Genomic DNA, 14,911 nt, shown 5'->3' on the forward strand with positions numbered 1-14,911 from the left:
CGTAGGGAAACAACCTGGCATTTACTCTGATGGTAAACGAAGACATTTTAACTATAGGCAAAATATTAGTTTGTAGCCCCGTGGTTAAAAGGTAATTCTAGGAATACAGCCGAACCTGAATTAAGCGGTCACCCTGTATTAAGCGGTCGGTTGTCAAACTTTCTTCCCCTTAATCACTGGTCACCTCTGAATGATGTATTGTCCTTCACCAATATTTAGCGGTCATTTGAAGCGGAACTACACAGATAAAACTGAGAATAACCTCTTGAGTCAAGTGTAATCCACATTTCTCTCCCGAAATCAATGTAAGTGGTATTTTTGAGCGAGTTTTTTTATATTGAAAGATCAATTATAGCGTAACATGGCGTTTTTCATCGTTTTTTATTTCACCCCTATTCTGTGAAACTTGTCTTAAGCGGTAAACCTGAATTAAGCGGTCATCCCGCCGTACCCCGTAGTTGACTGCTCATACAGGCTTGAATGTGACTACAGCTGTTTTCAACAGTTAATTGCAAGTAAACACATATCAACAAAATGTCCATCAATGGCCTTTCTAAACTATACTAACAACACTTCATAGTTGTACAATTTAAGTATTATTTTAGGAACATGTATAAATGTAAGTACCGTCGAGCCCGAGTTAAGAGGCACCGTATTAAGCGGTCACTTTACACTAAGCGGTCGGTTGTCAAAGTCCCGAATTTGTTTCCCCTTAATCAATTTTCACTTCTATTAAGCGGTCACCTTAGAGTGAGTACTGACGGCCTCTTTCTATTGTCTTTCACCTGTGTTGAACGGTCACTTAAAGCGGAAGTTCTCAAATAAAACTAAGAATACTATTTAAGTAAAATTGAATCTATATTTCTCTCCCGAAATCAATTTTTCTTATATTTTTGAGGGAGTTTGTGTACATTAAGTAGTCAATTATGACATAAAATGGCCTCTTTTTTACATGATGCCCTTATTCTGTGGCCACTTGATACAAGATTGACTGTAGTTGGTCAAATGTAAAGACGCGTAGGAACCATTAATGCAGACCTTCAAACGGACAAAAATGTTATTTCCGTTATTGTAGGATTGAAACTTCCCTACTGCTTCAATTGTTACACGACTTGCTTCTATTAATGCAGTATATAAGCAATAAAATATAATTTGTACGAGTTAAACGGGCAAAAAAGGAATATTCCTTCTAAATTGTCAGTGTCTTTGACCCTGTAATGCTAGTGCACATCTTTACAGGCTCCAGGATATTCCTATCTAACGTTAAGTCACTTTTGTCTGAGATAATTGTAATAATTCTGATATAATTTATCTTGTTAGAGACGATTAATTGAAAAAAATTATAGCAAGTTTACGAATTAAAATATTACAACTAGAACGAGGCAAGCTAACACTGACTTGACAATTTTTTAATTTGATCGGAAGTTAAGGCAGCTTGGTACCGTTATATCACTTCATTCCTTCCCGTCCCATCATTGTTAGCTCGGAAAGGAGGCTGGAAACTGTTGGGCAGAGAAGGGTGAAGCCTATTGGTAAAACTTCTGCAAAAATTGACATCTGTGGGATATTTTAGTTGAGGGATGGCTGTGGCGTTTGGCAGGTTGTTTTCGTTTTTTCTTTGAGCACCTGTCGAACTGTAAGAAGCCGCAGATGCTGTTCTTGAGCTCAGAGAGGTTGATGGTGCTGTCAGCGTTCTCCTTTTTGGTACTAACACCCTTAGTTCCTTGATGCGCGTAATTGTAACTTCTGCATTTCGGCAGCAATTTCTTCTGCAAGGAAACGGTTTATGATTTGTCTTTGACTGGGAAATGGAGTTTGTGGAAGTAAGCTGCAATCATTCTGCAAGAACTCTAAGAACTGGTCAAGAAAACAATACTGTTACCTTTTCTTGATACCGTGTTTTTAAACATTAAAATGTAAACTTACACGCGGGAAAAAGGAGAGGTTAAATTAAACTTTAAGTAAAATTCTTCATTCTACCTTCTTCCTCCAGGTTGGCAGTAATCGCTGTATAAAGATCCTGATACCGAGAAAGACTGTTTGGAGTTCGAATCAAGGATTCAAGCTTGGAGCCTGGATAAGAGAGCCAAAATATCAGTTTCAACCTGTTTTCTACGCCATCGCATTTCATCAGGGAACCGATAACACGAGTAAAGCTTTTATACAATATTCTGGCAAATAATAGCGTTCATAAAAAAAGACCCCTAGGTTGCGATTACAGGCATTTCCTCAGAAAACTTAACAAGATGCAATATCTTGATGTCAGGTTTCACTTCAGTTATCTGGAAAGGTAATTACATAATTGTTACCCCTTTAATGCAAAATGTATATAAAACAGAAAAACAAACGTAATGAAGAAGAGGACACGTGAGTACGTTACACTAGAAACGGTTGCCATGTGTTAAGGTATGGGTGCAGTGGCCATTTCGAATTCTTCAGTCAAAAAGTATTTAAAGAAATAAAGAGCGAAAAGTAGGGATAAAGAAGGATCACAGGTAATCAACCAAACGACCAAGAGCATGAGGGCCATCAAATATAATATGTTCGCCTGGACCTTAATCAGTTGGACCAGCGGTAAACTTGTTGTAATTCGAGCGAACTGGTAAGGTGCGAGCTTGCAGTCACGGGGGCGAAACTTCCTTAACCTTTTTACCCACACTTTTTTCATGTTACAACCCCCTTCCCCCCCCCCCCCCCCCCCTCATGCATTAACACATAACAAGACTCCTTCGGGCCTTCTTTATCTGATTGGAAAGTGTTACCTCTCGCCAATTCCCTATTGAGGTGATGCACCAATTGTCCATTGAAAATCTTGCGGATGCAAGGTGTCTCAATGGGCTCCTCCAAAACACAGTTTAGATGGATGGCATCTCTCAAAACACACTGCCACTGACAAAAGCTGTGCGCCGCTCGCACATCAAAGGCTTCGCCATCGCAATTTTCCAAATATTTTTCCCATGAGCCGTCTTCTAGTTTAACACAGCTGCAGAGTATAGCGCTAAGATGGTTGGGCTCCAATTTTGGGTGAGCGTTTCTGGTCAGAAAACGAACTGATGCTGCAACTAACTTTAACTCCGGCAATGACTTGATGTTGGTTGTGTTTGAGTCAAGTGCGTGTAAGAATATTGCTAACTTGTTATCCGGACCAAGACTTGGTATCTCACTCAAACATGGTACGTTTTCACCATTGGTGGGTGAGATTCTTGTAGACTCGACCTGATTACCCACTCTGTCCCATTCTTGAACCATCGCTCTTTTCCCGCCAGTCAATGAGGCACTGGTTAAAATTCCATAGATATGTGTTCTCAGAGACTGGGAACAGTGATTTGCCGACGTTTCTTGCAAATTTTCCACTTGAAATCTAAGCAAGACTTTCCCTGACACCAGACTGCTCATACAACTGGTGGAAAACCTTCCATCGCGGAACCTGCGCAAAACCCACTCTTCAATTTCTTGGTTGTTTTGTATTTTAAGATAGCTTGAGATATCATTGCGTAGAAAATATCCCACCAAAGGCTTCTCTGTGATCTTGTATTCCTGAAGGGAAATCTCGACAGCTCTTCTGAAGTCATTCTTACTTTTGCTCTCACGAACATGTCGTATTACAAATTCAATCGCCTCTTTCTCTGTAGATGTAGGAGCTTGTAAAAGAAGTTCCGCAATGGTTCGGAACGTTTTTTCTTTTTTATCTCCAAAAGTGCCCTGCAGCTGCAAACTCCCATAAAATGGCTTTCGTAGCTCAAAGGTTACGTAATCATTTCCCACCAGAGAGGCAAATAGAGGAAGCAATTCTGAGTTAATTCCAAAATACTGTGCCAATTTTTCGCGATAGAAAATGCGGGCTATTGAAGGACAGCTCTGCCACGCGAAAGAGGAGAGTGGAATAAAACCACCTTCAACATCAAAGATAAAGAAGTCGCTGTCGTGGCTTAGAACAGGACATTTTAAAGCATTAGCCAAAGACGCGATTTCAGAATCCGCTTCACTAGAAAAAGAAAAGGAGATTGAATGTGACGTTAAAATATTGGTTACGTTAGCTGTTGTATAATTCATTAAACCACGTGGTCATTAAAATAAGCAAATTATTGTAAGCTGTTTGAGAAGAGTAGCATCGGTTGCTTTTCACATCACACACACTTACGAATGACCGTTCATCGATAAAAATAATTGCCTTCTTCGAATTAGAATATGCTGCCCTCTTTTCCTCCGACTTGAATGAGCGCCATTGATTTAAATACGAACAAAAGCGAATATGAAACGAAGATTGTTTTGACTCAAATTACAATTTCAAATAGCTTGAACAAAAGTTCCAGCTCGATCTTTTCGCGTAAGGAATATCTTCAAACGTCGTCGTGATCCCTTCGGCCAAAATCGGAGGCAAAATGAAATCTCTGACTATCTCCCTTTCGTAGTTATAACTTCCCTGGCTTACGCTGTCTTTTTTTTTTACATAGGATGAACGATATCCATTCATGACATGTCTTCTAAATTAATGTGTTCAAAGTAGACTAACTCTGATTATATGTTATCTATTTCATGTTTTTTCTCAACTTACCAGTCAGAGACAGCGAATTTTACTCCAAGATCCCTGAGCGCTCGCGTGAATACGAAATTCAACAAAAGAGGGTACACGAAGACATCCTTATTTGCTGCTGCTGGGTTCTTTGCTAGCGTATCAGCTGTCTGGATTCTCTCTTTTGACCTCTTTTTGTAGGTGTCCAATTTATAATCGCTGATATTTGCGCCATCGAGGACTACGAATGATTTTACACCCACAGAACGTAGAGATTCAAAGAAAGACACTATTATTTTATAGAATTCGTTATATTGCCCCCCACATCGTCGATCTAGGCCATTGTCTTCGTAGAGAGAGTTGCATAAAGCTGATCCATCTATGACGAGCTGTTTCTCTCGTAGTTCGATCGTTGTCCAAATCTCTTCGATTGGATCAAGGAAACTAAAGAGTCCACGAACGCCCATTACCTTGATGAGAAACTTAAGACGCGTCGTTAACAAAAAGTAGCATCCCTTTGAAGGGCCTGAAAACGAGGTCGAGCGTGGCGTCTAAAAATTTTGACAGGTATATCAACAATAATAACGTCATAACTTGAGTTTGTATTCATTTTGTTTTGACGAGCTGTTTCTCTCGTAGTTCGATCGTTGTCCAAATCTCTTCGATTGGATTAAGGAAACTAAAGAGTCCACGAACGCCCATTACCTTGATGAGAAACTTAAGACGCGTCGTTAACAAAAAGTAGCATCCCTTTGAAGGGCCTGAAAACGAGGTTGAGCGTGGCGTCTAAAAGTTTTGACAGGTATATCAACAATAATAACGTCATAACTTGAGTTTGTATTCATTTTGTTTTGCTTGGGACACTTAGGTTCATGCAGATAAAGGAGACGTAATTCAGGAGACTTGAGTTTCGCAATTTGTTAGGAAATCGTGCGAAGAGGAAGTAATTTTTAGATAAAAGTCCAGATGATAGAATATTCGCGAATATTAGGCCATTTCCGAATTATCTCTGACCTCATTTTCAAAGCGGGTCCTGGTGCTCATCCCATCATGTGATTATAAGTTTCTATTCACGTGCAAATTAAATTAATATTCATACGAATGGTTGAGCACCAGGCCTCGTTTTGAAAAAGAGGCTAAAGGTTATTCGGAAATGACTTTTTATACTGTAAACGTGAGACCATAAGAAAGGAACTGTAGAATCCTGGAGCTACGTAGGCACTCTAATTCATCAAGGAACTTCAGCGGTGTTCGTGCTGGTGAGAAAATCATTTAAAGATTGACTAACATATAACAGCATAAACTGAAAAGAAAAATCCCAGTCCCCCATTAACTCGAGATATTTAACAACGCTAATGTGGGTATCCATTCAACATATAATGTATTTAAAAGTAAACTGACGCTCTAAGCTTCAGGGAATGAAATTATTATGCTAAAAATTCTCCAAAAAATGTTTATGTAAATTAAATGTTATGATTGAAAAAGAATAAAAAGAAAACAAACCTTTTAAAAGGTAAGGGTATGTCAAACATTTAAAACTAACGTTCATAAAAGTCAGAAAATCGTTATCTAATGTTAGTCGGTGCACGTTAGTAAATGGCACTTTCCGCTGACCCTTAGTTTCTTCTTCTTTACCAGAGGAAAAGAGAATAGGTCGAAGATGTAAATTCTTTCCTTTCGTTTTTTGAGCGAGAGGCAGAACAGGAACATTGAAGAATATTCCCCTGTGATTTTTGGAGGGCATCTGACTGTAATTTTAGTTTGGTTTCCCTTTGTCAATCAACCATCGGATCGTAAGACGGCAGTGGCGCTGTGCTTAAGTTCCAAGAAGCTGTCAGCGCTGCCCTCTTGGGTAGTGATACCTCTCTTGTTGGCCGGAAGGTCACGTCTTAGGGATTTTTCTCGTTGCCGTTTTTCTTCTGTGGTTCATAAACGTAAGCTTTGCATCCTGACGGCAACATCGCCTGCAAACAGAACCATTTGTACACTCGCAATGAGCTGGTAATTATTTTATATGTTGCGGTTTTTTCAATTAATGATGCGTTTGTAAACTGAATTCATGCACCTTTGAAGGAGAGAGGGTTACTCCCTACCGATGAGACTAACATGAAACTAAACAGAAGTTTACATGCCTCTAACAGAAGAGGTAGTTTTTTTTTTGGATTGCGAATGGCCATAAAAATGAAATTCTTACTTAAAGAATGATAGAAATAACACGAAGCTTTTTTCAACGAGCCTTTACCTTCCTGGTCTGTAATAGCAATGTAAAGCTCTTTATATCGCGAAAGAATACTTGGAGAACAAAGTAAGGATTCTGGCGTACGACCTGACGGAGAGAAGGAAAACAAGTATGATTTTCACCAATTTTTGCTACTCTATTCTATTCGATGGCAGAAGCGAGAAAATAAAAGAAAATTTAGTTTTTCACTGCGCAATTTTCTGAGCCACAGAGTTTCTTAAATTCATTCTGATACAAACTTTGGAAACTATAAATCCTCGTTGTTGTGTATTGTACCAGGATTTTACCTAACACTATGAGGAAACAAAACACGTATTCTCCTGGTTACACTTAAATCATTTGCTCAGTGTTATCGATCATCCTCATTAGTGCTCATTCCGCTGTATGACTTTCGCGTTTAGGAGGGACTTGGTTGTACTGGGAACAAAACTGAATATGGCAATTAAGACCAGGAATATGTAGGGTTTGACTTCCGTGCAGCGTCTTAGTCAGTGTTCTAAGTCTAAATTTTGCTGATGTAAAATTTATATGAAATGGAATCCAAGGATCAGGAGATCTAAAGAGGACCTTGACTTTCAGTAGCACCTCTCGAGGACAACATTCTTTTAAAAAAAAGGGGGCCAATTTGGCTTCGTGGGTTTTCAACATAAAGATAGAAAACGAAAGAATCGAAATCGAGGGTTGGCTGTTTTGTTAGCTGACAAATACTAACCTCTATTAAGTATTGGTTGATTTTCAGACTTACCTTGTTGCAAACTTTCAAGCAGTTTTTGTGCCATTTTTCCATTGAACGCCTTATGAATACATGGTACAGGTACAGGCTCAAACAAATTGAAGTTTAGATGAATTGCATCTCTTAGAACACACTGCCACTGAGCAAAGCTTTGCGCCGCTCGTATGTCAAACGGCCATGAGGAGCGGTGAGGGCTTACAGTGGTTTCTTTACTATTGTATAACTCGCCATTCTCCAAGTTGACATAGCAACACAGCAAAGCAATGAGATGGTTTGTCTCCAAGGGTGGATGCGCGTTTTTTATGAGGTAACGAAGTGATGAGGCAATCAAAATAAACCTTTTACCTAAGGACCTGACAGCTGTGGTGTCCGAATCGAGTGCAAACAACAAAAAATTTACACGCTCTCCGAGATCGAGGTACGGGATTAGGCTCAAAGAAGGGACCACGCCTTCTTGGTAGGGTTTTACAATTGATTGTTGGACAATTAAGCCCTCTCTGTCCCATTCTTGGATCACCTTTATATTTCCTTCTGCTTTTGTTTCAGCATCGTTCAAAATTCCATACACGCATCTCCTTAGCCGCTTAGAGCAACAGTTCGCCGATATTTCTCTACAATTTTCAACGGGAATTTCCAGGAACAGTTTCCCCGATGTCAAACTGCTGATACATTTGGAGGAAAACTTTCCATTTCGGAACCTGCGCAAGACCCACTGATTGATCTCGCGATTACTCTGCGTTCTAAGGGAGCTAGAGACTATGTCGTCTTGGAAATAGCCCGATAGATTCGACTCTGAAAGTGTGTATTCCTGGAGAGAAAGTTCAACAGCTTGTCTAAGTTGTTCTCTGTTTTCAGCTGACTTCATTATTTTCAAGGCACATTTCAAAGCCTCTTCCTCGTTTGAGTCGCGAAGTTTGGATAGCTGTTCGCAATGCTTTCAAATCTAATATGGTTGAAAGTCTGAAAACCATTCAACGCACGATTAAACGTAGATGATAAATCACGACTCACGTAGTCATTTCCTGCCAACGAAGCCCATAAGGGAATTAATTCTGCACGAATTCGGTGGTGCGACGCCAGTTTTTGCCGATAGAAAACACTCGCTGTCAAAGATCTGGAATTCCATTCCAAGAATCCAAAAGGAATGTACCCAGCTTTGATGTCAAAGATAAAGAAGTCACTGTCATTGCTAAGAACTGGACAATTCCACCCATAAGCCAACGAGGCAATTTCTGTGTCGGCTTCGCTGTTGTGAAAAAAAAGGAAGTGAGGTTAGATGTATATCTTTTAGGGCGAGCCAAGAGCTGGAGAAGTAATATCTACCAAGCCTCTTCTAGCGTCCCTTCCACATATACGTGATTTTTCATTTGAAAAGAAATCTCATCCAAAAATAAGAAAAAGGCCTACATAGGGGGCTTTAGTCTCCTAACGTAACAGTATATTTAACTTGTTATGTGACTTGAAAAATCGTGCAGCCCAATTAAGTTTCTACAAAATTGTTACTGTAGTTTCTTTCATAACAATGACCGTGTTTTGTCCAGTCGAAGGTTATATTTTGCTGTTGTTTCGATATGATCAAAAGCCTCTATGGTGGAGTCATTAAGAGACGCTATACGGGCTACTTCTCTTCATATCATTTTGAATGCACATTATTACAAATAAACCACTCCTACCAGTCACTGAAAACGAATTTTACGCCGCGATTCCTGAGTGCGTCCACGAACACGTGCATCGCCAAAAGCGGAAGTAAAAAATCATCAGCGGACATCGACAGAGCATTTGATTTTCTAACCCTCTCGTTGGTTCGCGCTATACGTGTCTCTAATTTCTTGTCGCTTGGATCATGTGCTCCATCGAATACAACATAGGCCTCCACGCCGTTCGAAACCAGAGCATCGAAAAACGAAACTACACCATCATAATATTCTTGGTACTGACCACCACATCGGCAGTCTAAGCCATTGCTATAGTAAAGATAATGGCACAGACAAGATCCATCAATGATAAGTTTTGTATTTTTAAGATCGATCTGTGTCCAAAGCGTTCCGATTGAGTTGATGTAACTTGTAAGTCCGCGAACCCCCATTGCTAGATACAAAGCCTCTTTTCCTCTATCAAATCATGATGTTCCAGTCGCATGAAATGCGAGTGATTTCTTGGGAGGGTGGGAGCCCAACCGTTGTAGCCCTTGTGTAAATCAATAGAGCTGAATAGTCCTTGAACATTTTTATATGGATTTGAGAAAAGACCACAAAGATAATCTGTCTAAAATAGGTAATTTAAAAGTTTTCTTCTTTCATCTATCTTCTTGGTATTATCCATATTTTGCCCCTCCCTGGAAAGAAAGTAAAATCACCTTGAGCCAGTGACATAGAATCAGCGGCTAAATAGACTGTGACTTTCTCTAAACCAGCTCTTTTGCACGAAATTTCTTCCTCGTCCACGCCAAGAAGATGACGGCCAAGACAGAAGGTTCAAGTGAACCGGTTGTTTTAGCCACAGCAGGATATGATCATGCGATTAAGTTCTGGCAAGCACATAGTGGAATATGCCTCCGCACTGTACAGCATCCAGACTCCGTATCCTTTGCATTTGTAAAATCTAGTTCATTGCAAACGACACAAAACGTTACACTTGCACGGTGTTTATCGAAGGAGAAAAAACCTGACGACCTGAAAAACTTGAGTGTACGATCGACCTAGAGCAGATAGGTTGAGAGGCCCGCAATGTATCTTGAAATTGTCTTCACTGCAACACCAACGCAATTCCATGGGACACAACCTCAAGCTCTAATTAGAGAACAGAAGGTGTAACCAATCAACTCCCAAGAAGGGATCGTTAGTATTCCACTTCAGCTGCTACACATTTCCTTGTAAACTAGCAACGAGAATCTGGCGTGAAATCAAGATAGCAACTTTCACATGTACCTGATAACATTGATCCCCATAACACTTTTTGCTGGATAATGAATGGATGTTAAAGAGATTATAAGTTACTTGTTACATACAATCACTTTTGGGAGTTAAAGGTTAAACAAGATAATGTTTGTATCCTAAGCAGCTGAAGTCTCATGTTTTTCGAGCTGCAAAAAAAAAAACCATGAATTCCCCCTTAATCTAGGATTATTCCGAGTATAAACTGTGAACCAAGTTGTAAAAAAATTTGTTTTAAATTTGGTTACAATATACATTCTCGTTGACTAAATACAACCCACCTAGGAGCAAATTTCAAGATTCTATCTTTAATACCTCTAGTTTTATCCCTTCTCCCACAGAGAAATGTGATATTTTTGTTTTCTTTTCTTTTTGTTCTTGTACTGTGAGCACTGATATTTTGAGGGCATTGAGAGGAATTTTGGTTTATTTTCAAATTATTTCATTTCCTATTACTTCTTAAAAAGTGGCTGTGTGAGGGTTTTATCGTGATTAATTTTTGTCACAGGTTGTAACTGTATACCCTTAATTGTTATAAATGTAGATGTTGTGATCTTAAACTCTATTGTATTAGCAAGTCAATGCAAGGCAGATCACACCAGACAGACAGTTGTTAGCTGCTGCAGGTAACTTGATCTTGACTTCTGAGTTGAGAAAGGAATTTGTCTAGAGTGATCAACCATTACTTTGAAGGCTGAGCTGACTGTGTATCATTAAATTATTTCATTCTCCTAGTTCTATTCAAAAGAAAGAGTATAGTAACTGAGTATTAATAACCGCAGAACTGATTTAAATTTACACCAACATCTCTTTTTATTTTTTATTTCCCTCAGGATATCAACACATATGCTTGTATGATATCAATTGAAGCAATCCTAATGCTGTAAGTCATTTAGCACAAGTTTGCTATTATTTTAGATTTAAAAGTCATTAAAATTGCAGGAAAATTGGGTACAATTTTTGGGGCCATTAGAGATTTTTAACCCCTAAAACCTTACAAAAAATGGTTTCAAACCCACCTCCCTCCCAATAACATGGTGGGCATCATTATTTTACACCAGCAAAAATTTGGGTTCTGTTCTCCTTTCTTGATGGGTCTGTACCTGATTTTCTCTGCCATGTTAGTGGTATTTTATTAATTAAACAGTTATGATTGATTTGTACTCAACATTCAGTCAGCTGTTGTCTCTAGAAATCTCATCATTCAATACTAATTAAGGAATGCTAGCAGATAATAATTGAAATTGAGTCTGTGTTTGTGTCTTGCTCCAAACTTGGTATTAAAGTGTGAAGGACTCATTGGTTCTTCTGAGTTTTTCACCTTTTGTAATATTTTGAGGGTTAGACTCTACATCAAGTTGCATTTTCAAGGGACATTCCTAATGATTATTTCCTACCTCAAGTTAGCTGGTTTACAATTTTGTTTCAATCATTAAGATTTTTGAGATCCTAACCCTAGGAATTTTAAGTGGCCTTCTTTAGGATGGGAAAGAAGTTTGACTAGAGTTTCCCAATTCATTTTTATACTTAATTCTGTTTAAGGTTGTGAGTTATGATGGTGTATCCAAGAATGTGACTGCTGTGGGATTTCATGAGGATGATAAATGGATGTTCACCGTTGGGGAGGACTGTTCAGCCAGAATATAGGACTTGAGGTATGTTTGAACATGGGTGCAGTTATGTCATATAGACTGTGCATAATACAGCTGGATATTGGCCAAACGAATGAAGTTCATCTTTTGCAACTGTGTAAAGATTATTAAGAATTACATAAAAACTACCTCAAGTTAAGGTATAACCTTGCCTTTGTTTGTTTGTTTGTTTTTTTTATCCCAAGTCTCATAATTTACAATGTCAAAGAGTACAGTTTCGATTCAAAATATTTGAATGTTAAACATATGAGCTCAAGAACTTTGAATATATTGTCTTTCTAATTTGAAGAATGTCAGTTTCCATGTCCAAACTTCGAGCAGAGCTCTGCTTTGAAGGATTTCAAAACATAGTTAATCATAGTCCCCTCGATTAACTATGTTCAAAATAAAGGTGCTTCACACAATTTGTGATATTCTGTTAGCTTGAATTTTTTTTACATAAAAGGAAAACAGGAAAAAAGTGTAAGACAACTACTAAGTTCAAAAACTAAATTAATTTGGTGTAAAATATCGTAACACCCAGAAAGTGACACCAAAATCATCTCAGAAAAGTCACGTCACCAGTTTTACCACATCTTGTCACATGAGCATGCAAGTGACGTGTGTTGTTACTGTCAATCACGTTACCATCAGGACGCAGCAGAACTGGTTTTAAGAATTTAACTAAATCCTTTGACATTTGTTAAGACACATTGAAGAAGGTGGCATTTCAGTCAACTTAATGCGACCAATTTTATCGACTACATATTCAAAAGAGGATGATCGAGTGTAATGTGATATTAGTTTTAATGTTATGAGTCACCAACTCAGACGCTGTGAGCGTCAAGCTGTTTGAAGACAATCAGCAACTCGGAAGCCAAGTTTCATACTGATAACATGAACAGTAACAAGGATTCTAAAGACGGTTGTTAAGATATCTTAAAAATGTTGACCTTTCGCTGGGCCAAATACGCATTGTATCAGTGACTACACTGATGCAGACACGAAAGCATTACGAAAGAGGACAACTGATTGTTGTATTGTTTAGACGCTAAGAAGTAGTTGACATTTTCAAGGGTGGACGAAATGCGAATCACTCCATCTAGCACATAGTCACCAACACTTATCGACAGAAAGTTGCTAGCTAAACATTAGCAACAACTTCAATTATATTACATTGAGTTCTTCTAATAGTAGGTCTCATTTTCCTGGAAGTTTTTAAAAAGCTAACTGCACTGGAAAGGAATACGCTTTCATTTGCAGTAATCTAAAATTAAAAACTCAAGAAGGCAGGGTGGGTTCGATTTACTACCAATATCGTGTTGCATCACAAAAGGTGCCGTAACAGACTCCTGTAGTACTATGTTGAAATAAATTTCATGGTGTTTGGCTGATCGATATTCCACGTGGTTATTGGTGGCTCGCATAGCCACGAAATTAGTTACTGGTTTGGCCAAGTAGCTAGCGGTTATGGAAAACATTATAGCTGAGGTCACAATATGACTTCCATGAAATAAATCGCGTTCGATCGATAACTCTTCCAAGATCATACTCTAGTGTGTTGTCTGACGAGCCACATTCTCTTATCTCATGGCCACGGTTAAAGCACGAACGAAAATCCACAGAAATGTTTGAAATTACAAAAAAGCCGATTTTGCTGGTCTACGTCATGCTCTGAATGCAGTTAACCTCTCTCTACAGTTAGTAAATGATAATAGCTGAGGGTTCTGGAAACATTGAAAGGACACCTTTCTAGCCGCGGTCTCTGACTTTGTCCCTACTTAAAGAGTTGGGGGTCATAACCCACTTCCTTGGATAAACAGCTCTATTCTACATAAAATTAAACGAAAAGAAAGTGTTCGGAGGAAACTCAAAACATCTCCAACCACGTACCTCAGAGAGAAATGTAAAGCTCTGCGATCAGAGGTTAAACAACTCCTACGCGATAGCCACGAGAGATTTTTAGAAGACCTCGAGAAAGAAGCAAAGGATAAACCAAAACGCCTCTGGACAGTCCTAAGACATAAAGATGAATCTCGATCGGTTCCAACACAGATGTCAATGACTGATGTAGGCCCTTCATCCAGTCCTTCGGGGGTTACTAACTTATTTAATCGTTACTTTGCATCAGTATTCAACGAAAGTTCAACCCCCCAACAACGCACCTGTACCAGTGACCCACCAATCTTAACAGATCTGAGTTTAACGGTGGAGGAAGTAAAAGATTGTCTATGTTCCTTAGATTGTTCAAAGGCCACTGGTACTGATGGAATACCAGCAAAACTACTCAAAGAAGCCACTGGTGTCATTGCACCTTCACTTTGCTTGTTGTTCAATTGATCACTCAGCTCAGGTACCATACCAAAAGACTACAAACTGGCCAACATAGTCCCTGTTCTCAGAAAAGGTTATTTCCAACAAGTAGAGAACTATCCACCAATATCTCTATTACCCACAGTTTCTAAAGTGCTGGAAAGATGTATTCTGAATATAATTAAAACTCATCTATATAACCGAGTGAGTAAACATCAAAATGGCTTTTTGAAAGGAAAATCCTATACCACCAACCTTATCGAAACACTGGATTGTATTGGTCGCCTGCTTGATAGAGGAAGTCAGATTGAAGTCATTTATCTGGCCATGTCAAAAGCCTTTGACAAAGTGAACCACGCCCAGCTCTTGTCCAAGCTTCATATCTTTGGTATTGGAGGGAAACTATTCAACCTAGACTTAAATAATGTTAGATCGTGGTCCACGAAAAGTCACTGCCAGTCCATCATGCATAAAACCAAGCCACTGAACACTGCCTACGATATGAATGAAGCTATGTTGGAGAAAACAAGTCACGAACGTGATCTTGGT

General features: G+C 38.9%; 2 protein-coding genes and 1 long non-coding RNA gene across 3 annotated transcripts; 1 reads left to right on the plus strand and 2 right to left on the minus strand.

Annotated features, from left to right (window-relative positions):
* Positions 1-362: 362 nt before the first annotated feature.
* On the minus strand, positions 363-4,053 carry LOC113670769 (single-strand DNA endonuclease ASTE1-like). The gene is made up of 3 exons (XM_027186965.2): positions 2,763-4,053; positions 1,981-2,073; positions 363-1,769 (listed from the first exon to the last, which is right to left on the minus strand). Exons 1-3 carry the CDS (start codon positions 4,051-4,053, stop codon positions 1,717-1,719), a joined length of 1,437 nt encoding a protein of 478 aa, XP_027042766.2. The 3' UTR covers positions 363-1,716.
* A 1,818-nt stretch (positions 4,054-5,871) lies between these two features.
* Positions 5,872-9,634, minus strand: LOC113670779 (single-strand DNA endonuclease ASTE1). Its single transcript, XM_027186976.2, is given in 5 exon segments — positions 5,872-6,477; positions 6,756-6,839; positions 7,498-8,409; positions 8,412-8,731; positions 9,159-9,634. Coding segments are annotated over 5 exon segments (1,767 nt in total). The 5' UTR covers positions 9,572-9,634; the 3' UTR covers positions 5,872-6,439.
* A 247-nt stretch (positions 9,635-9,881) lies between these two features.
* Positions 9,882-11,303, plus strand: LOC149038425 (uncharacterized). Its single transcript, XR_016180393.1, has 3 exons — positions 9,882-10,064; positions 10,963-11,044; positions 11,252-11,303. It is a non-coding gene; the product is annotated as an uncharacterized LOC149038425 (long non-coding RNA).
* The last annotated feature ends 3,608 nt before the right edge of the window (positions 11,304-14,911 follow it).

Source organism: Pocillopora damicornis, chromosome 10 (genome assembly GCF_964200805.1).
Source record: "Pocillopora damicornis chromosome 10, jaPocDami1.2, whole genome shotgun sequence".
NCBI classification, from domain to species: domain Eukaryota; kingdom Metazoa; phylum Cnidaria; class Anthozoa; order Scleractinia; family Pocilloporidae; genus Pocillopora; species Pocillopora damicornis.

Excerpts from the sequence above, each read along its gene's own strand:
- LOC113670769 (XM_027186965.2), bottom strand. The coding sequence starts at position 4,053 with ATGAATTATACAACAGCTAACGTAACCAATATTTTAACGTCACATTCA. Across the intron at positions 2,074-2,762 it reads CAATAGGGAATTGGCGAGAG|GCTCCAAGCTTGAATCCTTG; the intron begins GTAACACTTTCC and ends TCTCTTATCCAG. Across the intron at positions 1,770-1,980 it reads TGCCAACCTGGAGGAAGAAG|AAGAAATTGCTGCCGAAATG; the intron begins GTAGAATGAAGA and ends GTTTCCTTGCAG.